This window comes from Pogoniulus pusillus, chromosome 26 (genome assembly GCF_015220805.1).
Source record: "Pogoniulus pusillus isolate bPogPus1 chromosome 26, bPogPus1.pri, whole genome shotgun sequence".
Classification (NCBI taxonomy): Eukaryota; Metazoa; Chordata; class Aves; order Piciformes; family Lybiidae; genus Pogoniulus; species Pogoniulus pusillus.
This window is the reverse complement of record NC_087289.1, coordinates 6,812,291-6,839,453: the sequence shown is the minus strand read 5'-3', so window position 1 is coordinate 6,839,453 and position 27,163 is coordinate 6,812,291. Positions and strand designations below refer to the sequence as shown.

The window sequence follows — 27,163 nt, the reverse complement described above, 5'->3', positions numbered from 1 at the left end:
ATATGTCTATGGATTGAGAGAGAAATTTGTTTCATCTGCATAGGAGTTTCCAGGTTACTAAATAAAAGCTCATGTTTAGGTTCAGTGTACTGTCGAAATCTGGCATGCTCTGCTTATGAGATTGCAATCATCTGGGGCTTGCAATGACTTCTTTGGTTTGACTCCTGTCCAAGAAATCTGCCTACTGCTCTACCTGCCTAGTCTCTTGTAGAGAGCACCTAAACACAGACTGGGTACCTGCCATGAGCATGAGCAGCATGCAGAAAAATCTGCCTATTGCTCAAAGTTTTCTGCAGAAAGGACACAGAAGGATAACAAGCTGTGATGGTCTTGTCTAGTCTGCAGTTAAATTCCACCTGAAAAAAGATGCTGTCTCCACACTGTCTCCAGAGAGCTTCTGACCTTGGCTTGTTCTGACAGTATTTTTCATATATTTGGAGGTCCTCTTTCTGCAAGAAAAAAAGAGAAATTAAGTAAGGTAAGGGGGAAAAAAAGTATCTGCTTTGAGTTAAACCTTCTCTTACTTCATGTGTTAGAATGGAATGCAATGACCACATGGGGACAACTGTGTAAACATACACTGCAAGTATCAAAATTGCTTTTTACTCCTGTAAAGGTAAATACACCTGGAATCGATTCCCCACACACACACACACTTTTTGCACAAAGCAAGGAGATTGCAGCCTGTAACACAATCTGATTTCAAAACAGTTGTCTTCAAGGCAGGGCAACAGCTGGTTTGAAAACAAAAAAGGCATTAGCAATGCAAATTTTGCTAACAGTACTGGCACAGACTGGTGTTTGCTAACAATGTTCACCACTTAGCTAAGGTTTACACTGTCAAAGCACTCTGAAAATAGCGATGGCTTCCCATAGTTCAGAGATGAATTATCAAGTGGCAAGTTTGTCACATCCCAGGCCAGGCAAGGGGGAAGTACTTAAAGTCGGTTGTATCACAATTAGAAGCCAGTGGATTCACTTGGCCTCTGATTACCTTTGACTGCATTCCAGATGCTCCCACTGAAGTCCACTGGCAAATAAACCTCACTGACTTCAATGATAAGAAAGGCAGTCTCAATAGGCCCAGAAGGTCACAGAATCACAGTGCTAGGAGTTAGAAGGGACTCTGGAAGATCATCTGGTCCAACCCACTCTGCCAGAGCAGAACTACCTAGAGTATCACAGTATAATCAGGGCTGGAAGAGACCTCACAGATCATCAAGTCCAACCCTTTACCACAGAGCTCAAGGCTAGACCATGGCACCAAGTGCCACGTCCAATCCTGCCTTGAGTAGGTCACACAGGAACACATCCAGGTGGGTTTTGAATGGCCTCAGAGAAGGAGGCCCCACAAGCTCTCGGGACAGCTTCTTCCCGTGTTCTGTCACCCTCACAGTGAAAAAGTTGTTCTTTATGTTCCTTGCACTCCTGCCATTGGACATAACTGAGAAGGGCCTGGCTGGGCTCTGTCCTCCCAACACCTCTCTTCACAGCTTCAGGACCATGGCTGAGGCCAGCCTTGGGTCTGCTCTGGAGGCTGCAGAGCCCCAGCGCCCTCGGCCCTTCCCCACAGGGAGCTCTTCTACTGCCTTGGTTGTCTTTGTGGCTCTGTGCTGGACTCTCTCAAGCACTTCTCTGTCCTTCTTGACTCGAGGGGCCCAGAACTGGACACAGTACTCCAGATGTGGCCTCACCAGGGCAGAGTAGAGGGGGAGGAGAACCTTTCTCAACTACTAACCACAGCCCTTCTAATACACCCCAGGATGCCGCTGCCCTTCTTGACCACTGTCACAGTAGTTCTAAATAGGCCAAACTGGGCTTATCCACCTCCTGGCTTGCCCAGACATTTTTCAGCTCTCCCTCCTTCTGTTCTGGGGAGAAACAACTGTGGGAAAGAGCACAAAGAACCTGAAGCCAGTGAATCTAAGGACTCTGGCCTGCATGACTTGTTTTACATCCTGTGGCAAACAAGGTACACACACTCAGCTTCTGCCTGCCTTGTGCAAGGCCTATGCCTTTCCCAAATTTGGGTAAAGCAAGCCTATGGTTTCACCTACTGTGGTCAAGCCTGGCTCACTGTCACTCTGGTGGGTTATTCTGTGTCCAAAGGCCCTTTAGTCTTGGGCTACATTGATAAAAAGAGATGAGCAGGTAACAACAAGGTGCTCTGCCGTTGTATTTATGCTTGCTTGCCTGCTGCCATCACTCACTGCCTTAGTGCATCCCTATCTGCCTGGAAACTGCCTCAAGTTTACCAGGAGCAGGCTCTAGACACCTCCACGCAATCAGCCTGCACAGCCAGCGTGACATGGTGCTGACTGCACATCACAAGACATCCTGCCTACACCTGAAACTCTCCTGCCAAGAGGGGAAGTCCTGGAGATAAACAGATCGTCCAGAGGAGCCAGGACCAGCTCAGAGATTGTCTACCCCCTTTCCCCAGCACCCTGTGAAGCCCAGGAAGAATCAGAAGCCCCAGCAGCTGACACAACAGTAACAGAATTCCCTGAAAGCATTTGGGTACTGTCTGAAGCCATAGCTAGCTATGTGAGTGGGGAGATAATCTTTATGAGTAAACATGTACAGCCTCTTGTAATTCACCACTGCCTTTTGCCATGAGCAGAGCAGAGAGGGGCTTCCTGAGTCCATCTAGTGGGCACACAGTATAATTGACTGCAAGTGGTATATTGACTGCAGGAACCTTCTCTTCCAGGTCAATTAATATTTCTGCATCTAGTTATTCCTCTGTATAATGTTTCCATGACCATTGCAGAAGAACCAATTACTATTTAAATTAGTGGTTGGAGGAGTGAGACTCCTGAATATCAATAAACAAGATCAATTTTGGGAAAATGTAATCTCACACAATTAACACCCTACCATAACAGCCACGAGGACACGGAGAGGTAGCTTTGAAGCTGCCTAAGCTGTGTGGGTGGATACAGAAAGGCAGGCTGCCAGATTCTGGTCTCACCGACTGCGCACAGAAGGCCTGCAGCCATGCACCCATGAAGCAGTGCCATATCCAAGCTGAGTTGGCTGTGTCTGTCTGGGAGCTTCTCATATTTGTCTGCATCTATCCAGGTGGACTTGACCTCAATGAAACAAAGACACCATGCAAAAGTAAATCCCAAGAGTTCCTGGCTTTTGCTTCTCTGCTGTAAAGCCTATTGGACTATGCCTATACACTCCTGGTACAGGGAAAACATCCTCTTTTGCACAGGGTTGCTAGAACTTGATATTGCTGCCCTCTTCCTCTACAGACCTTCAGTGGAGTCACCCTGATGAATCAGACATGAAAGCAGAGCTATGCCATGTAACACCTTACTGCCTTGAAGATTATGCAATCCAAAAAGCTCTTTTGGACTTCCAGAGTATTAATGGTGCTATTTCAGTGCACAATGCTTTCTTCACACAAATAGAATCGTTTGACATGGTGCTTTGGAGGGAAGTTAGCAAGGGGTACAGTCCACAAACTGGAAGTAATAAAGCATAATCAAGCACTACCATTTGTTTCTGGGCCACAGAAAGCTAATTGGACTGGGCAAGAAGAACACAGGTGCTGACAGTCATGAACAACATTAGGGGTGAGAGAGGCTCCTGTTCCACCCAATTCTGCTACTGTGTTCCAGGAGAGAAATCAGCAAGGAGTAGTCTGGGATTCCACAGATCATTTCTGACATCACTTAAGAAGAGGAGTTTGCACCCATGGTGACAGCTGACCAGGTAACACTGGTGGGGATGGGACAGTGTGCGGGCATATGTCAGGGGCTGGAGGGGCTCAGGTACCAGGATGTCCCACTGCAGCCCCCATGATGCTTTCAAGTGGCTCTGGAATCAGGGCTGAAAAGTCTCAGTGAGACCAGAGAAGCACAAATCAGAAAACTAGTCTAACCACAGGCCCACCACGATGTTGTAGCAGGATGATCACAGCCATACAAAGACAGAGAAGTGAATCTGCCACAATGTGATTTTCCTTCCAGATCTCACATCAGCTCGAACAGCAGCAGCTCGAGTTTCCCCCCTGCCAAGGCAAGCATGGTCATAACTCACAGGGCAAGCCAGAGAAGCCTCTGCTCAGCAGGAAGAGTCAAAAAGCTGCCAGATCATGGGGAACACAAACACACAACCAGGCGTTTGTTTGTGCCTCCTAAAGGCAGTCCAACAGAAACAACAAGTTTCTGGACTTTATGTGGCTTCTTCTAAAAACAGAACAGGAGGGCAAGTTCCTGAATCAAAGGTGTCAGTGTGTGAGCAGAGACATGTCAGGAGAGAGGCTTTTGCTTTCTCAGCATGAAGTTTGAAAGAAGGGGAAGGTAAATGCATTACTCACATTGCAAATGCAAATTATTCAAATGCCATTGTGCAATAGCTTTACTGCTACGCAAAGGTGACAGAGGGGCTGATTTTGCTTTCATTGCATACCTGAACCATAGTTTTAGTGGTGCTGATTCCATACCAGTCAGCTAATGAGAACTGTACTCAGTAGATGGTTTGACTGAGAGAGACACAAGCTACAAGATTTCAATCCAGAATTTGAACTTTCTGAATTACAGAATCAATTCTCTACCGAGAATTTCTCTTTAGCTCCAAATCCAGGGACATTTGCAACATATACACTGGTTTATACTCTTGGATTTCAAAGGTCTGCATTCTTCAAAGCCTGTTTTTCCTTTTTTGCATAATGATTTCACCACAATATTTTCCTGCTCAGCACCTAAATCTTAGGATAACAACATATTCCTTAATAGTGTCATTTACTCAAGCTCTAAATGCTGGCTGTTAAACAGAAAATAAATTCAGGTAACTTATAATCACATTTACACTTCCATGATACTCTTCAGCCTGACCTGTTTGTAAACTGAGGGGCCACCCTTTTGGAGTATCACATGTTCATAATACCCTTCCCAATTTTTGAGATGCGAGTGCTCAATGCTCTTGACAGCTGGGATACACACATTTCATCCAAGCCTGTCTGCACTTCATACAGCACCTCGTTAAAGATTTAACATGTATGCTGGAACAGCAGCAGACACTAGACGTAGTAAACAGGAGATACCTTTGGCGACAGGGAAGAGTGCAGACTCCCATTTCTCATGCCTCTTCCATTTTACATTCAAAACACAAAGGGTTACTCAAGCAGATTTGTCAGGCTATGAAAAAAAAACAACCCAGCAACCCACCAAAACAGGTTTCTTCCTTAATAGCAGTGCCTCTGAATGTGTGCTGTATAAACAAGCACCTTTTGTTGTGCTACAGGAAACAGAACTAACAAACATGTTGGGGAGGGTGGGCAAAGGTGGGGAAGGAGGGACACAACTGGGAGCTCTCAGAGGAAAGAGTTGCAGAACTCAGGCACTAAAGAGCCACAGGAAGTGAAGACTCATTCATTTGTCTGACCAAAGTTACCACTGCCTGTTGGCTTCAGCCCAAGCTTTCTCATAAACAAATGGCCAACTCTCACTACTCCATACAAGTGGGGAGAATCCCATTTGGTCACAGAATTAGGTGAACAAGTAAAGGAGTCATGTGGAGCTGTAAGGAAAGTGGTAGACTCTGCTGGGCTAGTTCCAGGGCAGTAAGTCTCCTGAACAGCACAGAGAAAATAGAGTTAAGTCAGCAATGAGACAGAACAATCTCCTTTGCTACCCTTGACTTGGAGGTCTCTTCCAACCTGGCTGATTCTGTGACAGTATGGTGGTGTCTGGGATACAGCAGTCTCCTGATAGAGATTTGTTAAACAGCTGGATCACTGATTTTTAGTTTCCTTTTAAAGATGGCTTAAAATATGCTGGTAAAATGCTGGTAATAGCTCTCTTCCTGTCAGTAAACCAGGTAAAGGTTTGGATTTCAGAATATCTACTTCTTAACTGTGACTTCATTTGGCAGTATCTGCTTGTGTGAGTTTCCTTCATTGACAAAAACAGCAGAAAAGGACAGGAATAACTCTGTAAGCACTGTAGGATAAGACCATAGATATTCATACAAACCTGTGAAAGGATTTACTTACTCTTTTCAAAAAGCATCGTGCAAGGAGGTCTGGGTTTTCAATGCAATGTTCTACCTCCTTAAGGAAAATCCTAAGAGGGAGAAAGGAAATCAAACAGTAATGTACCATACCACACACACTGTGTGCTAGCTTCTCTCTAAATCCAGCTCAAGGCCCGTGTTTTTGTGGTAAAGGGGTTCAGTGGAGAAGGCAACGATTTTGAGACACACATAAATTCTTTTATAAAATTGGGATGTAGTTCACAGTTAATTGCCTGAATCACCAACATTAGCATCTTTTCATCTGCTCACAAGCAGCTGATACATTTGCTCCCTCTGGCTGTTGAGATTTGTTTCCAATATGCAGTCCAACCACTTGCTTCCCATTGCATTATAAGGATTTGTCAGAAGAGCTATAAAGATAGAAAAGCTCTGTCAGATGCAGCTGCTTAATCAGCAGGCAGTGAAAACCTGGGATGTAAAGGCTTCTGCAGCTGCAGTCAGTACTCTAAGCCTTTAAGGAAGGAAAGGCCAGGCTTGCAAAGGCAAGGGATTGTCATTCTCCAAATGGAAGAGACCTTCCTTCAAAATAGTATGTAACTGGAAAAGAGCTTCTCTACTACACATCCACTAATTTCTCTTCAGTACCAACTACTCAGCATGATAAACTTCTAAACTTAGGTATTCTAAACTTTTCTGGTACATATCAACTAATTTCTCTTCAGTACCAATTACTCAGCATAATAAACTTCTAAACTTAGGTATTCTAAACTTTTCTACTACACATCCACTAATTTCTCTTCGGTGTCAACTTCTCAGCAAAATATTTAAACTTATAAAGGAGGGGGTTTAAAATTTATTTTGCTCAGTTGGCTGTTACATCTTACAGGCAGTCATTGTCCAAAATAATTCCTAAATTCTCACTTTGGCTACAGTGAGTTGTACTTACTCGAGGCTAGGAAATGCAGGAAATTTACTGAAGTAGCCCTAAACTTTGTGGTTCAAAAGAGAATTAAAAGAGGTTAATCCTGTTCATAACTGGCATTCTGTAGTTATGGCCACTAGACCACCTTGTTCAGAGTGTTGACAACACTGCTGGAAAGTTTTATGATGGTGTGAAAGATAAAATTCCTCATAGAAAAGTGCTATCAAATAGATGATGTCTTCTGATATAACAGCAATATAGGACAATCAAGATGAACACTGTGAAAATTTTGTCACAGAGGACTTTAGCCAGAGAAAGAACTTCAGGATTTAAACCTGTGACATCCACTAATGAACCAAGAGAGGTGGTATAATACTTGCCACAAGGGACATTAAAAATGCATAATGCCAGAGAAAATCACTAGTAAATGCACAGAGGAGCACACTCTTTCATGAAAAGTGAAACATATGATCCCAGAGGTGATCTCCTCACATAGGTTTTATAAGACACACACAGAGGCAAAGCTAGGACAGCTTTTCCTGCCTGTGTGTGAGCATGACAAAGCATTCCACATAAAAGGAGCAGAACTAACAGCAGCACCCGAGAGTGCAAGGCAACCACCACTTCCCACATGCCTGTTGTGGAATTCGTAGATTTCAGGGAGGTTCCCAAAAAGAATTTCCTTCTTGTTCTGGAGTGCAGATGGAATCAGATGTACTAAACTGGGATTGTCCATTTCTGAAGCATAGCCCTGCAGAGAAAGGCAGAAAATAAAGGCAGTCTGTTTTTCGCCAGGGGAGGGCTGTATCTGAGTCACTGAAGAGCCCCAAAATCTGTGTGCTTTTTGTTCAGCTTCTCCTATGCCTGCTTCATTGTTGCATTCACCAATTTCTGATGTTTCTAATTTTCCCCAGAGCTTTTGCCCCTGATAGCTGTGGAAACACACTTTAACCACAAATGGACAGACTACTGATCAACAAAAAAACAAAACAACCATGAAAAGCTATTTTGGTCATGAAAGGATGGAAACTGCTAAGTCTGATAGGCACATATCTTTCCACTACACTGCTTCACTGCAAAAGAGTTAGTTTGGATTTATTTGTTGAACTGTGGTATTTGCCTTGACTATTTGGTTGTTTCTCATAGAAACTGGATTGTGATTTTTCAACAAAAGCTTTGAGAGAACATTCTCAGTGCAGATTTTGAAGTCAAGAGTGATACATCAATTATCAGAGCTGATAGCTCCCTCAGATCCAATCCAATAAAGATACAACCACATGGTTGGAAAAATAAACTACCCAGTCCCTAAAATTGCCACCCAAATACAAGCATGATTGAGCCTTACTCAGCCTTCATCCTCCCACAGACTAGAGACCTCAGACTCCACACAGGCAGTGTATGCTGCTATCCTACGAGTTTCAAAAGCTCAAGGGTTATTTTTGTAGCATGAGCCGCCCTTTTCTGCCTTCAGACACTAAATGAGACAATTAAAAGACAAATAAGAGGAGGAAGAGAGCTTTTTTCTAAAGAATTTTCCACATGCACAGAAACAGAGTGTCTGGCCCCGTGGAAATCAAGAGTGCTCTTTCTGAAGCCTATTGATGATACCTGAAAAGGCACATTATTAACTATTCCTCTGTCCAGAACTTTGAGGACTAGACAGCTTTCCCCCCCCTCACCCCCCACTGTGGGCTGGGGTTAGAAAAGGTGCCTCTTCCTTTAAGTCCTGAGGAAATATGTTCAAGACATCCTCCTTATTTTCCATCTCCAAGGCTGAGCTATCTTGCTAGCACTGCCTGTGTACTCTAAAGAGAGGCGGGAGGTGAGACTGCTCAGCCCACCATCGACTCAAAGGTTAAGCACCAGAAGAATTTCTTACCTCTATTATACTTTGAAGCTCTTCTACATAAACCCGTTCTGTTTCTATCAGCTCATTGATTATGTGGCTAAAAGAGAAGAAAGGTGGAAGATTATAAGTGTACTTTGACAGTTGAACAAAGCATACATGAAAGAAAAAATGGGTTTCCTTGTATATTCCTGTTTATGACTACAAAAACCCCTCTGCAACATCTCCAAATGTCATTTCTCCATAGTTCAACATTGTGCCTTGTTGATAGTCTTAAAAGCCCTAAATATCCCTTGGACTATTATTTTTAAAGCTCACTTTAAACTTCACATTGGGTGGTTCTGTCATTTTGTTTTGCTTACAAGTTTGAGTCAAGACATTAGAAATGTCCTAGAAGGCAAACAAGAAAAGTTTTGTTTTCTAATAACTAACAATACTCCAAAAGATGGGATTTTATTTCCCAGGGCTGTGTTGATTTTCTGTTTTGCTAACTGGTGATTAGGCTTCCTTTCTTTAATGCGCTGTGAAAACAGACAACAGGGTGGTGTCAGAAGTCTTTAAACATGAAAGTAGAGAAGGGATAAATATTTACACTATATTCTGGACTTTTTATTTTTATTATTAGTTAAATGCTTCTACACAACTTGAAGACATAGATCTTGAAGATGCCTGACTTATTTCACAGAAACATGAGTGTAACCAATTAACTTTTGGACAAAAAAAACTAATTAGAATTTAAATGTATTAAATCCTTCAATATTGTTATGCATCACTTGTCCCATGTTCTCAAGAAAACATTCTCCTTAATACTCTTATAAACAAAGTGTTCAAGGTAACTGATCCAGAGATTTGAGCAGTTTCTCTAAGTAGAAAAGGACCAATGCTTAATATTCCTTTCTTGGTTCAAGCTTCACTAGAGTCTGTAACCACATAGCTAGATTAAGCAAAAACACATCAGCAGAAGCACACTGTGGAGTGCCTAGAGGGAGACACTGTGGTGTGCCTGGAGGGTAACCTTCACAGTAAATGGGAGGTTACTCACCCCTCTAGAGGAACTGGGGTATTTTGGTAGAAAAACTGCCTAGAAGACAGGAGGAAATAGAAACCTGCTCCTCTGCTGCCTAGTATCAGAAGCTTGAACCATCTCCAGGCTACTTTCTAGAGCAAAATATAAAGACAGGAAAGTGATTTCTCTCACTCCTGCTGGAAGGTTTGCCTTGTCTGTGTCTGTTTATCTATTTTTTTATATCCCACAACAGCCATCTTTAATTTCAAGTTCATCTCACTGTTGAAAGAGGCTTATTTACCTGCAAACAAGACATAAATCCTCTAGATGTTATTTTGTCTGTCACCTAATACATTACATTAGGACTGACTATGAAGCAAACCCAACACTTACGGCACAATTACACCTTGGAAGCAAAATTAGTAGTCCACAGGTTTCCTAGTAAGTGTCATGAAAACCAACAGTGTGGTGCCTGTCAAAAGCACAAACTCAAGGCAATTCAATGAATAGAACAGAGATATTCAGAATATTTTACTATCCAGCTTCCTGTGAAAGATGAAGCAAAAATTAATTTGCTTAATCTTTTCTGAATGTTAGTTTAACATAGAGCACTGCCTCTTGAATCTCCACTGTGAGCTATCTGGGGGCAGATGTAACTGACATAGTAATCATCATTTTGTTTGGAAACATTACCCATTAAGGGGGAAAAAAAATCATATATGAGGAATGTTTTATTAGAGGAAGTTCTATGGGACTCTGAGATCCTGCCATTGTAGTTAGGAGGTTGTCACCAAATCTAACATAAATCTTTCAGAAGGTCTGGTTTTACTGTTTAACTTCTGCATGTATGTTTATACTCAGAGTAAATGCTTTAAGCTTTTAAAGTGTTTTAAGAAACTTCACCCCATTTAAAGGTGGTGCTAGCCATTTCATCATGATAAAGCAGAGAAAAAAATGACCTGGCTAGAGTTCTAGAACTTCTAAACCTTAAGTCCATACATAAAAGCTAAGCATTCTCCAGTCCTTCTCCACAGTGAGATGGCTGTTTAGATAGGACTTTCTCTGGGAATATTGTTGAGTTTCTTGGTTTTAGCTGTAGTCTCTTTCCAATCACAAACTGTGTCCACAGGAAAACAAGAGCAATTTGACCTAACATCCAGTATTCTGTCAGACTCAGCACACGTGCTTCAGAGATGTTTTCACACTTGCCTCTTAGTACCTATGCCTGGTTTGAGGCTAATTGGAATATTATAATGAAAGAAATTAGATTGATTATTGGCTGTGAAAAGAAAATACAGCAGTGTCTATATTACCCACTCATTCTGCTGGGACATATGAAAACCAGGGCACAAAGACAGTCCCTGCCTGGCTGTCACCACATTAACTCTTCTACCTGAACCTGCACATTTCCAACTAGTCATTCTGCTTCTAGCACCCCTTGCTGACCTTTCCAGCTCACCCTGCATGTAAGAGAGATTCTGAGATAAGAGAAAGGGTGGAAAGAAGGTGGAGGGGTGGTTGGAAGCCCCTCTTGGGCAGTCTGGTGGGGCTCTTGTATTTCTGTATTACTTTTAACTTGCATATTACTGTATAGAGTTGTACCTATCTGTAATATATTGTATCTATATGCTTGTAAATTGTGCCAAGACATAAATATAAAGCTTTATTCTTTAAATTCCAGCTGGCTGAGTTAGTCTGGTTAATCTAATAGGGGGAAACTCCGAACCCACAACAGTACCCATGGACAAGTACCTCTCTGCAATTCCCTTCTTGAAACATAGCAGCTATATGCTTAAACCTCACACTGTGCCCTCTACTGCTCCTGCAAAGTGGTGGTGGGTGCAAATTCTATTCCCAAGGTTGCCACTAGTTGAAAGTGTTGTTTGACATAACCAATCTGTGCCCATCCCACAGTCTCCAGCTGTCACTTCATATTATTGCAACCCCATTCTTCTGAAAGTGTCATTCTTTCTCTAACAGAGTCAGTGCTACAGCAGTCACTGGCACAAACCCATCAGAAAAGAGCCTTCCTTATCTCCAGTGCTCCTGAAGTAACTTACCTGAATTGCTTCCCAAACAATAACCGCAGCAGCAAAATCCTGACCATTAAGGGTTGTTGCACATGAATCACTCTCTTCAAACTCTGAACAATATAAATCTGTGCACTTGCTTAAGGGCCTTCCACAGGCCTTAAAATTGCCCTGACAAAGGTGCCATTTAAGAACAGCAAATTAAAGAACTGCCTAAGTGCGTCATGCTGCCAGGGGAGGAAGTCATCGAGAGGGTATGAAGGAGTCACTTTCACACTCACTTTGTGAACATGCTAGGTTATATGATGGAGTAGAGAGCTCAGTACATGGCACAAGTGATTTAGTGGCATTTGAGATAGTCTAATGCCTAGAAAACTGGTAGTGACACAACCTGACTTACATTGGGCCATGAGGGGTAAAGTGTGAAATCTTTATCTCTTCCCAGATGTCATGAGCCAATGAGGATGAGCCCTGGAGAGACCCTATCTTGAGTATTGCATTCAGTTTTGTGCTCCCCAGTTTAAGAGGGGCAGGGGTCTGCTGGAGAGAGTCCAGTGGAGGGCTACAAGGATGATTAGGGGACTGGAATACTGCTTTATGAGAAGGACCTGGGGCTTTTCAGTCCGGAGAAGACTGAGAAGGGGATTTAATAAACGTTTATAAACACCTGAGGGCTGGGGGTCAGGAGGAGAGGGGGGAAAGAGGCTCTGCTCACTTGCTCCCTGGGATAGGACAAGGAGCAATGAATACAAGCTGCAGCACAGGAGGTTCCACCTCAACACAAGGGGAAACTTCTTTGCTGCAAGGGTCACAGAGCACTGGAACAGGCTGCCCAGAGAGGTTGTGGAGTCTCCTTCACTGGAGACTGTCAAGGCCTATCTGGATGCATTCCTCTGTGACCTGACCTAGATTGTGTGGTCCTGCTCTGGCTCAATGATCTTCTTGGGTCCCTTCCAACCCCTGACATCCTGTGAACTCAGCCTACACCAGCTGCAGCACCTTTAAGGAAAATGCTGCAGTTGACAGAACTATTGTCACAGACAGTTCTTTCAACTCTCTTTTCCCCTTCTCAACAACCATGAATGGGTTACAAGTAATTTCTGGCAACCAGCTATGTTGTAAATCCTCTTTACAATTTCCAACATTTGAACAACTGCAAACATACATTCTCTTTAGGAACAAAGGACAACGGACTGTAGGTAAGAAATTAAGACAAATGTGGCTAATCCATTGTCTTTCTGTCTGCTACAAAGAAAATACAGACACCAGGGTTCAACCTGGTGTTTCTATCCAAAACAGAAGTAAAGGAATGAAAAAGTAGATCAGAAAAATATAAACTAATTAATGGCAGACCACAGAAATATAGACCCTTACTGTTACAGTTTCAAACTTAAGTCATAGTTCCTTCAGTCCCTCTTCTTTCTGTGTCTATGTCCAAACTACACAGCAAAATTGGATACAGATTTCTACCAGCTTCTGAGGGCTTTTCTCCAGCCTCCAGTGGTGATACCCACACTGCTCACTAGCCTAAATCAGCATTCTGCTCCCATGGAGGCAGCAGCAGCACTGTTGTATCTGCTATCCCAGCTGCTCCTGCATTTGCTTTCACAGAGAGACATGAAAACAGAAGATGGATCCAGGGTTCATGGTTTGGCCAGTCAGCATGAGAGCTTACAACCTGTAAACAGGCTCATTGCATTTAGCTGTGTCCAAGAGAATTCAGAGGCAATTTCAAACTAGAAGCAGTTTGCAGCCTTAACTTTGGACTCAGTGTTGTGATTACAAGACTCTAACTCTCCCTTTAGTGATTGGAAAGCAGAGGGAAAAAAAAATAGGTGCAATTGGGATGCGAGAGGTAAAGGGACCAGAGGAGATTTTCCACATTCCACTATTCAGAGATGTTACAAGAATATGAGGTTTGGGTTGCAGCAGTCCAAAGACAACAAAACTCTGAGCTGAAGTTTATGGGCAGTTCTCACAAGCATAGCTTCTCACTAGGATCATTCCCAAGTAAGCAGGCCACCTCAGCAAGGATAGTGAAGGATAAGTTCTAAAGACTGGGAAATTCTGAAGAACCTATCTGTAGGTATTCTTGTTGCCAGTAAACCTTCATTCCCCTGGAGTATATTTCCCCGGTAAACAAACAGACTTATTAAATGAGAAGAAGCCCAAAGGTGGATTTTTCTGGTCCAAATAACTCCTATCCCACTGTCTTCTCTGGTGTGGAAATAATGACATGAACCATTACTCAGGAAAGCAAGGTCAGCTTCCCTTCTGTGGAGAGTTTACTGTGCCAGCACTAACCTGCAACCCACTCTGTATGGCAGTGCCTTTGCTGCTGCAAGTTGTCAGAACCAGGATGTGGCTGGGAGAGACCACACACCAGCCCACTGATAGGATGTTGTCAAATGTTCCTCCAACAAAGGAAACTTCTTGTTATGGCAAACAGTTAAAATGCATGCAATAGCTCACAATTCTTTGCATTATTGATCTGGGTTTCTAACAAAACATCATAGCCTTGTCTATACTAAGACCATATTTCCCACAGAGGTGATTTCACATCAGTTTGTTTTAGGCAGGTTTTTCTTGCTTTGGCCATCATAACATCCTGTGGCCCCGCAGCACTCCTAAATTAAGCCATTTTCTACCACTCTTAACTTGAAAGGTACTGCAGTGATAGCACAAAACAGGTAAGAAAGGAGAAAGCATTGCCTTGTTGCCACAAAACTTTTGTCAGTAATTATTTATATGACTCAGCTTCTTCTGGTAATTGAAAGCACACTGCTAGGATGATCATAAAGAAGATGTGAACCAGCTCATTATATATTAATAACTTTTTTCTCTCTACTTCTTCCTTAAAAAACAGAAGAAAAAAGAAGAAATGTAATTGAACGGCTGGCCAAGCTCCACAGGTGCATCAGGTTATGCAACTCCATGAAATGCTACAGCCTTGGGGAACAGTGGCTGAAAAACTGCCTGCTGGAAAAGAGCCTGAGGGCATTGGCTGACAGCTGTGTGAATGTGAGCCAGTGGTGTGACCCAGTGGCCATGAAGGCCAACAGCACCCTACCTTGTATAAGAAACAGTGTGTCCATCAGGACCAGGGCAATGATTTTTTCTCTCTTCACTCAGCACTGGTGAGGCCGTATCTTGAATACTGTGTTCAGTTTGGGGCTACACGCTATAAAAAAGACATTGAGGAGCTGGAGCACACCCAGAGAGGAATAGCAGCGAAGCTGATGAGGGATCTAGAGCACAAGTCTTCTGAGCAGCAGCTGAAGGAACTGGAGTTGTTCAGCCTGGAGAAAAGGAGGCTGAAGGCAGACATTATCACTCCTTATAACTCTTGGAAGGAAGGTTGTAACATGTGTGTTGGTCTCTTCTCCCAAGTAACACACAATAAGACAAGAAGAGTCATCCTCAAGGTGTGTCAAAGGAGCATATTAGGAAAGGCTTCTTCACCAGAAGGGTTTTTGAGCACTGAACAGGCTACACAGTGGCATCACTGAGGGTGGAGTACCTTGGAGGTACTTAAAAGATGTGCATTGTGGCAGTGTCAAGTTAATGGTTGGATCTGATGATCTTAAAAGGTCTTTTCTAACCTGAGCAATTCTGTGATTATAATCAGAGACTACACAGGGCTGCATCACAAGAATTCTAGTAGGAGCAGTATCAGATGGTTTCTCTGCTGTGGTATGTGCTACCTTAAAAAACCCTATCAAATACAGAGAAAGGCCAAGTGTACCTAGAGAATACCACAACCTGTTAATAGCTCCTCCGGCCGTCTCAATGGCTTTTTGCTTACAGCTACAATGTATGCATCCTGCTCAGATGGCATCACAAAGCTCATTCTGAGCTTCTGTTTCAATAGCTGCACTTCTCTTCCAACAAACTCATCAGCTCACTTCCACTTAGGGCTCTTTCTGTGCCAGCATTTGGTGTCACAGGTGCCTGCCCTAATAAGGAGTCTTTTCACAAAGAGGAATTGGAGCCACCAAACAGAATTACACCAGTAAGCTTTTCTGAAATAAACACAAACCCAAAACACTCTACCCATAAACCATAAGTGGTGCTCCAAATCTGTTATGCTGCACAAAATCTGCCTGCATGACGATGGGGAGCCAGCACAAATGGCACCTGTGCATGGGCACTCCCATGCAAAAATGCATGCTGCCTGCAAAGTGAAAAGTCAAGCAGCAGAATACCCGTGTGAAAAAGCAAAATACTCAGTGGATTTTATTACATTAATACAAATAAAATAAACATCACTTTTCAAAATATACCTGATTTAGATATAGATCTACTTAACTTGAAAAGAGTTCCTCTTTTAATAACTGAGGCTTCAAAAACGAGAGAAAGGCCTAAACAGAACTGTGTGTCATGCAACAGGTACATATACGAAGAATAAACATCAACATTGTATAAGTAGACATAAGAGAAGCAAGAGCAGAAGCCCCCTCCCTGGGGTGTTCAAGGCCAGGCTGGATGAGGCAGGAAAGTCTAGTGGAGAGGCATCCCTGCCCTAGGAGGTTGGAGTAGATGATTCCTACAGTTGCTTCTAACCTAAGATTCACTCTGTGAATCTGGGAGACCTAAGCCACTCTGTGAATCTGGGAGACCTAAGCCACTCTGTGAATCTGGGAGACCTAAGCCACTCTGTGAATCTGGGAGACCTAAGCCACTCTGTGAATCTGGGAGACCTAAGCCACTCTGTGAATCTGGGAGACCTAAGCCACTCTGTGAATCTGGGAGACCTAAGCCACTCTGTGAATCTGGGAGACCTAAGCCACTCTGTGAATCTGGGAGACCTAAGCCACTCTGTGAATCTGGGAGACCTAAGCCACTCTGTGAATCTGGGAGACCTAAGCCACTCTGTGAATCTGGGAGACCTAAGCCACTCTGTGAATCTGGGAGACCTAAGCCACTCTGTGAATCTGGGAGACCTAAGCCACTCTGTGAATCTGGGAGACCTAAGCCACTCTGTGAATCTGGGATCCTATGACTTTCTTGGCCCAGCACTAGTCTAAAGTGTTGTCAGGTATCTATTTCTGAATCTAAATTAACTATTAAAAAAATTACAGTTTTTGCCATGTTATCTCCTTTCTAGTAAATGGTGAAAATTTCACTGTCTCTGTGGAAATAGATTTGGCAATAAATAGGACATCTAATTCTGAATTGGAAATTGCTACAAGAAATTGTATGATTCACCTAATTTTAAAATCTCAAAATTACCTATGGAATCAAAATAAATTACAGCATGTCAGGTGCTGTGTAGAGGAAACTTCCATAATTGCTTTTAAGAGGGTTTTTTCCCCCCTTTTCTCACAGTGCTGAAAGTGCCTTTTGCAGTTGGAAAGTACTCTCAGCTGAGATTGTGCAACAGCTCAAGTGAAAATTAATGAGTCGGTTGCTGTACTTTACCTCTTAAAGTGGACTAAAAGATCATTCTGGATGTAAGAACATTTGTTTGAATGGAACATTATATTTGTTAGTTGATACAGAAAACATTTCTGATTTCTCTGACATATTAATTCCTCCCCACAAATTAAAGAGAGTGATGCCTTGAAAGAACAATGATTGTTTCATAGCTGGATGTGAACTTTGACTACATAACTCTAAGAAGCAGAAAGAGTTTACATAGCACACTCCATCTCATCTGAAAATCAGTGCCCCTTAGTGAAGATATTGTAATTGCCTGCTTAGGTAGAGCTACTCCATTTATCATCTGTTCAACAGATTTGCTCAAGTTATGGAAGTTCTTATAGAATCATAGAATCAACCAGGTTGGAAGAGACCTCTAAGATCATCCAGTCCAACCTAGCACCCAGCCCTCGCCAGTCAACTAGACCATGGCACTGAGTGCCTCTTCCAGTCTTTTCTTAAACACCTCCAGGCACAGTGACTCCACCACCTCCCTGGGCAGCCCATTCCAATGCCAATCACTCTCTCTGTGAAGAGCTTCCTCCTAACATCCAGCCTGTACTTTCCCTGGCACAACTTGAGACTGTGTCCCCTTGTTCTGTTGCTGGTTGCCTGGGAGAAGAGGCCAACCCCCACCTAGCTACAATCTCCTTTCAGGTACTTGTAGACAGCAATGAGGTCCCCCCTGAGCCTCCTCTTCTCCAGACTAAACAAGCCCAGCTCCTTCAGTCTCTCCTCATAGGGTTTATGTTCCAGGCCCCTCACCAGCTTTGTTGCCCTTCTCTGGACACGTTCCAGCACCTCAACATCTCTGTTTCTTTGTTAGAAATATACTTCACCACCCAAGTCATCACTTGGAATATTTTGCTGCTTCTGAAATAATCTGTTCACATATAAGGAGCTGCCCCACATACATTGTTCCCAAAACAACTGACCTTGGGGAAATATTTTTATATATCTTAATTAGCCGACCTACATTAGAGGAACCAGAACATAGTTGTTAAGGGGGAGGCAAATTAATTAAATCACCTACAGAGAGGAATAACATGAATTAGAGGACTAAAAGGCAAGCAAGAGTTGTTCCTCGTCTCGGCTGTGCATCTACACTAAAACAATGCAGCCCTATGCACAAATCTGAGCTAGCTATGGACAACGTGGATGCTGCAGACTGGTCCTTAGCACAGGCCCAAATAATTTGCTGATTAGCTGGGTAAATCTTTGTCAACAACCCGTATTTGTGATACACCCATCAGGCCCACTTCGGTCTTTTAACCTTGCAGCTGCACCGTTTCAGTTTGATAATAAAGACATTTAGCTCTGCGATGTCTTAGCATTGAGTAATCAATTAGCTAACAGGAGATGAATAATTTATAGATCAAAGTTGCTACTAATGTAGCTGCTAAGTGGTATTGTATTAGGCCATATCTGAGTGGATTGTATTAGGTTGCTAGTAGATTGTTATCCATACAAGCTGCTGCACACACATGCTTGTAAAATATCTGCACGTAACTGAGATGTTGGAGGTTAACCAACTGCTCCTTTGCTGTGGAGATTTCCACACTATTCCCTAGCATTGTTTGCTTGCTTGAGATTAGGACTAGTCACAAATATGCCACACAATTAATTTATTGACTCCTTAAAAGTGTTATCCAATCAAAAGCAAGCCTTCTGAGCTCTTAGTGCCAGGCCTTTCTAATCCAGCTGAATCTTTCACTTACCATAACAAAGCATACTGCATAAAGGACTTAAAGTGAGGATAGGACAGAAAGAAAGAATTGTTCCCTACATTTGCCTAAGAAGGGATTCGATCTGCTAAACTGAAGTCATTATGGGCACTCAGGTTTCCAAGTCAAAAAGCAGGTCTCACCGCATTTTTAAATAGAAAGATCTACATACATACCTGCATGTAGAAAAATTAAGGTTATGAATATACCTATGTTGAGATTTATCCTCTTATTTGTTTTCTAGGTAGAGGAACATATAGTCACAGATTATGTTCAGAAGATAAAACCTCTAAAATTCACAGGGCCCCTGTATCCTGGAAACCATTTCCTTCCTGGATGCTTCTTTCTTAAAAGATGGAAATAGAGCAGGTAAAATATCTCTAAACAGGTAATAATTTCTGACTTTCACAATAAATACTGAATGGATTTTTTTCTACGCTCAGCCTGACTTTTAAGACAGAATTTACTTTCAGATTACATGCAGTACATTTTTCCATTCCTTTGTAAACACAATACAACAATATCCAAATACCAACTGACCTTATAGGACAAGAAATCTGATAAATATTGACGGTGTTCTCTGGATTTTCCCACATAGGGTAGCAGGATGTGGTATTCGAAAAGGGGCTTTTTTCATAAACCCAAAGGTTACAGCGTTGAACCTCCAAAACTTTCAAACAGATAAGACAAAAAACCCAAAACACCACCAGCCCTTCCCCTCTCCCCCCCCACCAGTAGGTTAAAGGAAACTGAATGGAAACTATTTAAATTGAGATTCCTATGTTGATCACTGCAGCCCAGGCTTGAATTAAACCTAAAACACACTCAAGCCTTTCAATCAAAATTCTGTGTAATCCCAGGTGAGTATCCTTACTGCCCTGGTGTAGCAGAGAAGGGTTTTAAGCACATAGGACTTCTCCCTGCAAATTCCTACACCACCCTAATCTCTTAATTAAGATCATCCCTGTTAGGCAGTGCAGCTAACATCTCTCACACCTGCGATGCTCATCCTGTTCCTGCAAGGTCCTTTAGTACCATGCAAAGGCATTTTAGATTAGGCAACAGAAGCTAAACACGGAACTGTTGTTCAGTTCACACAACTGGCAACACAAATACTACCACGAAGTGTCCAGTGTTGCAGGAAGAGACATGCTCCTGTGGGTTTGATTCTCATGCAGATGTACTCAACAACTTTGAGGTTTTAGAAGACCGTTTGGGTAGGAGGTCAATTTAGTCTTATTATTAAAATTAATAACAGTTGATTTTACAGACAGCCCTGAGTTTACATTGGAGGAGCCAGACCAGAGAAGTGCATATTGCACTTGGAAGGGACAGATTTAATGAAGAGTCCTAGTTTCTGTGTGGGTTTCAGTCTGAGATGCAACTCTAAGGAAACTCCACCCTGCAAAACCTGCTTCTCCCTGTAAGAGACACAGCACTGTGCCAGATTTAAAAATCTATGATACTCTCTTCCAAGCTTTGGTGCATTTCTTGGCTGGACCCTGCTTTCAAATGTCCTCAAGAACCAGTATGCTGTGGGGGTTGGGGGAATTAAATCAGATGTCAGTCACATGACAAGAGGAATGGAATAGGTAAAGAAAATCCTGATAAGATAAAATGGAATTTATGGAGCAGCTGGAACACACATTCTGCTTTAGTTAATCTCTTCTTGGCATATTTACATCAGTAAGTTGTCAACTTCCACGGCTGAGAAGCAAACATAGCCTCTCTGTGTGTGTGATGCTTTCTCTACAGCAGTAATTTGAGGCAAGACATAGGCAAGGATCATACCATCTGCAGCTACCACACTCCACTCAGCAGAGGCTGAGAGTCACAGTTCCTAACAATATCTATGCCCATTTACAAACCTATAGTTTGGACAACCCTCTCCACCATACCCCTGGAACACCACTTGCAGAGTTCAATGATAAACACAGAGAAGGAGAGACACCATCTGTTGGAAGATATCCTAAACTTAGAAAGCAGATTTAGAGAATGGTGGGACAGATTCCAAACGGAGAATATGCTCCAAGGGCCACTTCACAGAGAAGTCTCACAATTGTAGACTGCAAGAAACTGGGAGGATATCTCCCAAAATATTTTAAGCAGTTGCTAACAGCCAATGTCCAAGATAATGCATACCACAGGACACACGGATTTCTGGACACGTACAGGTCTGCCTTTTCTTTTTCTTTTCCCACCTTGTTCTTTTCTTCCCCCCTCAGAAGGAACAAGAAGCTTGCTTCACCAGCTTCAGTAGCTGTTACAGATCTTACACAAGCTTTGCCTACCTGGAAGTGCCTAGTTTGTCACTTCGTTTATGCCTCCACTTAATCTGTGTTGAGGAGTAAACTATAGCAGTTGTTCTGTCAGTGATCCCTCCCTCACCAGGGCAGGCAAACTAAGAACAAGAGACCTGAAGGCTGAAATAAAAAACGGATTTAACAAAACAGCAAGGCTAGCATCAAGTACAGAAAGCTGCACTCAGCCCCCTGCATACAACACTCACAACAAATGGGAAAGCAGTCCTTAGGAGCAGAACAATAAGCAAGCCCCTCCAAGAATGAGCAGAAGCAACCTCCGAGCTCAGCAAACTCACCCCTTTATAATGAGTGTGCTCTTTATGTTCTGAGAAACACCTGTAGCCAGCTCCAGCCGGCTGCCCTGGCATTTGCTCCTCCCAGTTTAAGCACCTGGATGACTCAAAAGTGCCTAATGACCTCCATACTATGCGTGGCTTAAGTTTTTGTCCCAACCAAACTGGGATAGTATCTGTAGTTAGACCTGGGGCTGTGTGTAGTTGCAATGGCAACCTGGACAAGGCCACACAAGGCAGATGTATTACCCAAGATGGGGCTCTTGGCATCCTCTGCCCATGCAGTAAGTCTGTCCTGAGAGTACTTGTCAGGGAACCAGTACAGACAGAACCTGTCTGTGCACTGTTACCAATAATAGCTGCTCATGTTGTTTAGCTCTAACTCACTGTAGTCAGTAGAAAGACAAGAGTATCCACACTAGTTTGTCCAGTGCAATTATTAGTCAGGGAGCAGCATATGAGGACAAGTTTGTAGTAACTAGAAATGCAAACAAAGAAACAGTGTCTTCAAACTAGAGGCTACAGAGTAAGATCAGCAGTGGTGTGTTGAAGAATCTGGATATGGACAGGAACTTTACAGAGGGTGCAGGGAATCTGTTTGGCAGATAAGTGATGCTGCATAGAATTCCTGTTTAGACCCATATGAGGAAACAAAGTTGCTGCTGGGTGAAAAAAGCTGTAAATGAATTTTCACAAGTAAATACAGCATCCTAAGCAAATATGTTACAAATCTTCCAAACCCAGTTATTATATTCCCAATTAATGAGCAGCTTGTTAAATGTGGGAAGTCAGTGGTGATTTACTGAACAGTGTAACTGCTCAATCACTGCTCCATTGCATCACTGCGTACAGAGGACTGAATGATCTCCTATCTGCTATACCCTGGCTGCTACTGTACTGCAAACCATGCAGCCCTGCGTGGGTGCAAGTCACATCCTGATTAGGTGACAGCACCTTGTGCTGTTGTAAATAACAACGTGAAGTGCTCAGCACTCCTTCCTGACCTAACTGACACGAAGGAGGTGCATGGTTTCCATTTCAGATTAATTTAAAACGAGATTTCACTGAAACTGGTGTGAAAGTGTATGGGGAAGGCAGATGTACTTTGGCAGCTTTGTCTGGAGTATTTTACACCCTGAGAGGCCTGACTGCTTCCAGCTGGATTCAGTGGTTTCTTAGCCACTTAGCAGATTGCCACCCTTTAAAGAGAAAGTGTGACCATCTGACAAGGCATGGTATAAAATCATACCAGAGCCTCTCCTGCTCTTGCCCCATCCACCAGCTTGGCAGTGAAAACAGTGCTGAGTAATATCCTCTGCTCCTTGGCTTGTGCCTGTGTTACCTGGGATTTCTTAGTGTCCTTCAGACATGTGTTGAAAGGCCTTGACTGTCAGCCCTGTAAGCCACAGGTGTTTATGGAGAGGTGATACAGCTACAGTTAGGGGAGAAAGTACATAGAAGCCTTCAGGCCCACGTCCAGTCCTAAACCAACGCAAAGCAGCTTTTACTTGCATATGCTCTACAAACCCTGAGATGGATCAGAGGATAGGAGAGAGCAGGACTTTAGTAAAGTCCTGTAGAGGCTTAGCAAGTAGCCATGCAGCAGAAGATGCAAATGAACCTTCATTGACTGCGTTCTTTGTGAAGTTTCTAAAGCTTTTCAAGTGGAGCACACACATTCCTGTGACATAGAGCAAGACAGAAGATACCTCTGATCCTAATCGTCCCCATATGCCTACAACAAATCAGCCATCCAGTATGCGCATGTGGCCAGCTGCATTCCAGCAGCTTGCCCAGAGCCAGCAGGCAGCAGAACAACTGCATAGAAAACAAGCTGAGGAATTCCTGGAATTTCTGAAGAGTGTTAAAATAACCTTAGCATCCAGTAGCAAGCAGGTATGAGAGATAATAGCAGAAGTGGCTGCTTACCCCTCTTTGATGCTTGGTTAAGTGCAAATTTTGTAAGAGGGCATGTGAACAGAGAGAGCGTTTAGTTCAGCTTTTCTCTGCCTCTCAGATTCTTTGGTAGCAAAGACACAAAGACTTCAGGAAGCCTCCTCCAGAGCACTCAATAAACCACTGTATTGTAGCATTAAGCTTTTTTTTCTCCTGCTCACAATAATTTTCCCCGTTCTCAGAACTATTTGGATCTATAATAGGAATATGTCTCCCTTCGCTATTCTACACACGTTTCTATCAGCAGCCAGATCTCTCTACACGGCAGCATTCACTTCACTTCAAAGATCTTCCCAGCCCTTTAGGCTGTAATTAGAGTCGTAAGTGTTGGAGCCAATCTGCCCAATGGGGAAACTTCTCTGAAAACAAAGATTTTGTAAAGGTTGAAAGAGATGATGGCAAACAAGAAATGGCCAGTGGCTTCTTGAAATTTCTCCTGCTGACTGCTCTTTTATTAAGTCTGGTGAAAGAAAACAGTTCTCTGTGCTCACAACAATGAAGTCAAGAACACAGTTTCTCTTTTAAAATGTAGGCTGCCAAGTTCTTCCCTTCTACCAATTGAAAGTTTTCAGGAGCCTGGAAATTAGACCAGAAAGACACGCTGTTGGGCTTCTGCTGAAATGCTTATGTCTCAACCACTGACCAAAATAATATTGTCTCAATTGTAAAGAAAATTATATTATATTATATTATATTATATTATATTATATTATATTATATTATATTAATGACATTTGTTACATCTTGCATTTGCAGACTACAGGGAAACCTTGGCAATGGTTTTTACTCACACCACATAAAAGGGGAAGTTCATCCCCCTTTCGGGGTTGCTCAGTCTTTCAAAAGAAAAGGCTCCAGGGAGAGTTTATTATGGCCTTCCAAAATATGAAGGGAGATGATGAGAAAGACATTTATCAAGGTCTGTAGTGACAGGAGAAAGGGCAGTGGTTTTAAAATTAAAGAGGGCAGGTTTAGATTGGACATAAGGAGACATTTTTTATGATGAGGATTCTCCAGAGAAGCCGTGGATGCCCCATCACTGGAAGTGCTAAAGACCAAGTTGTGTGGGACTTTCAGCAATCTAACATAATGAAAGATGTCCCTGCCCATGGTAGGGGAGGTTGGACTAGATGGTCTTAAGGCCCATTCCAGCCTAAAACATTCCATGATTCTACATCTCTGCCTCTTGTAAAGGCTCTGCATCTTAAGCCTAATCGCTAATATAATCAGTGATCTTAGTTACTCTCTCCTGCCATGTGCAGCTCTGATGATTAAAACAAGCACTTAGACACCAAAGCTTTTATCAGCATTCCCTGAGCTACCAGTATTTTTGACACCAGTCCAGACCTAAATTTAACAATTCCCAGACCTAATGTCAGTGCAACTTTGCTATTGCTGATTTAGATTAGGGCTCTGGCACAATATTCTCATGCTGAAAATAGCTTCTAATTCTTCACCCAGGGTAAAAGCACTACCTTGATCTACCTGCACAATCTGATGATTCAGTGATATACTTAGTTATTCTCATGTTCAAACTGATGAACAGACTGATTTCTGAAGCTCTTCAGTCCTAATTAGATTTGTAACACTAAGCATAGGTCTGACCCTGATATTAAGATACACTGGATTTAAAGGACTCTTAAAGGTAAATCATATCCAGCTCTGCAGTTGAAACCTGTTATTTAAGGGCACAAACACCTTCAGGCGCAGACCTGCAAGTTGCATGTTGCAAGATGTAAGTTTGCAAAGTGACAGCTGACTGCTGTTGTGCAGAAAAGTGATGTCAGACACTCCCCAGATGTTTTCAGCATGTAAAGAAAACAACATACATGTTCAGAGGATAAACAATGAGTTTGGACTGTGTACTACTTGGTGACTATTTTGCATATACACAGCAGTACACTGCATATGTGATAGCTAGAGCCATCCTATGTCCTTAAACTTGGCATAAATGATACTTCAGACTTCAAAAACCTAGAGCTTGGTCATTCATTATGTTAATTCCATCTGAATATAAGATCTGGAAGAGCTTACAGTTTCATGAGAATTTAATTCAGAAAGCAGAAACTATGCTGCTTTGGTGACATGCCACATCTGAGTACAAACCCACCCATTTTCTAGCTCATTATTCAGTAGTAATAGACATGACTGAAAGTCAGGCACAAGTGACACTGCTGTAACTCCTGCCACAGAACACCTATCACTTCCATATACATTGGTCAGAAAGTCCAGGAACAGTTGTCATACTTTTGTGGTTTCAACAAGCACTGACATTGACTAACAAGGTCTCCCAGCACTTACAGCACTAAACAGAATAGAAAAGTGATGAGTGAATCTGATCCAAAGGCAATCAGCCAGAAAATACTCCAAATGTCCTGGAAATTCAGTGTAATATCTGATGGACAACAATATAAACTCTTTGGATGCAGTTTCTTGATCAGCTTATCCACTCCATAACTGTGGAGGAATAAACATACACCTTTGCAAGTTCCTGGTCAGTCACATCACACCCCTTCCTTGCACTTGACAGTGATTGTACACCTATATGGACACTCAAACTGGAAAGCAAGATGAGTTGACTTGGGTCAAGATTAACCTCACAAAAACTCATACTAGCTAAACAGCTGCAGCTGCACAAGGGATACAAATGGACTACAATGGAGTGCATGTGCAGAGAGAGGAAGAAAGGGCAGCAGCAGCCAGAAAAGAGATTAGACTGATTGTGAAACTGTCATCACAGTAGACCTATGAATCAGATTTCCTTTCACAAAATGATGTCACAGAACATCTGACCAATTCATGTCCCCATAACAAAGTTTGAAAATAAATTGAAAAATATCACCATGAAATAGTTACTGCATGTAAGATACTAACGCATGTAAGATACTAAGGAGTGCAGTAGCTGGGACTCCATGAACTCTCTGGTCAGTTTGCTACAATAACATCAGTACAGGCTGCCCACAGCCACTCTTGTAGAAGAACTAGAAAGGGTACCCTCCGTATGGCTTGATAAAAATGCCCATTTTATACTTACAGCCTATGCTCAGCATCATGTGGTAACGGAAGAACATTAGATTTCTCATACAAGACACACCTCATGAGCACACAGATCTGAAAGCTCAAACTAAAAGGCTTAGTTAGAATACAACATGATAAGAATTATGAAAGCTACCTGGAGGTAAAGACAATGAGAGTCCAAAATTACAAGTTTTGAACAGAGGGCACTGGTTAAGCTTATCAAACAGATAAGCTGCTTTTAGTTTATCAAACAGAACGGCACTTCTGGATTTAAAAATCCTCTTTATAGCAATCAAATACCTGAGTATACAGGCTCTGTGTACTCAGTTGCACTGGATAACACAACAATTAGGGCACACAGATGCTGTTTGATCATGCTAGTCCATCCTTTTGGAATAGGTCTATAAGATGAGGAAGGCAGCAGCTGGGCCAGAGGCACCTATTACAGCCCCTCTGACAGCATTGTGTGACAATTTCAGGGCTCCACATAGACTCAAAAAGGCTCAGAACCATCAAATGGCAGATGCCATTTTTCAGGAAAAAAAAGTAGACACAACTGTAAGACAAAGTCAGCCACAATGGACTGTGTCTATTTGTACTGCTGATTAGGAGCAGTCACTTTTGGTTTATGTCTGAATTATTGTGTTTTCCTG

At 42.5% G+C, this 27,163-nt stretch overlaps 1 protein-coding gene across 11 annotated transcripts in view; it reads right to left on the bottom strand.

Annotated features, from left to right (window-relative positions):
- Window positions 1-27,163, bottom strand: part of MCF2L2 (MCF.2 cell line derived transforming sequence-like 2) — a 177,667-nt gene that overhangs the window by 41,521 nt on the left and 108,983 nt on the right. For all 11 annotated transcript variants that reach the window (XR_010307187.1, XR_010307186.1, XM_064165476.1 and 8 more), the window contains 4 exons: window positions 8,793-8,859; window positions 7,549-7,664; window positions 6,011-6,080; window positions 357-449 (listed from right to left, as the gene is read on the bottom strand). Coding sequence is in view for 9 of the 11 variants with exons in the window: in XM_064165476.1 (XP_064021546.1) it covers window positions 357-449; window positions 6,011-6,080; window positions 7,549-7,664; window positions 8,793-8,859 (346 nt within the window). In the remaining 2 variants the exon portion in view is untranslated. The remainder of the gene's footprint in view (window positions 1-356; window positions 450-6,010; window positions 6,081-7,548; window positions 7,665-8,792; window positions 8,860-27,163) is intronic.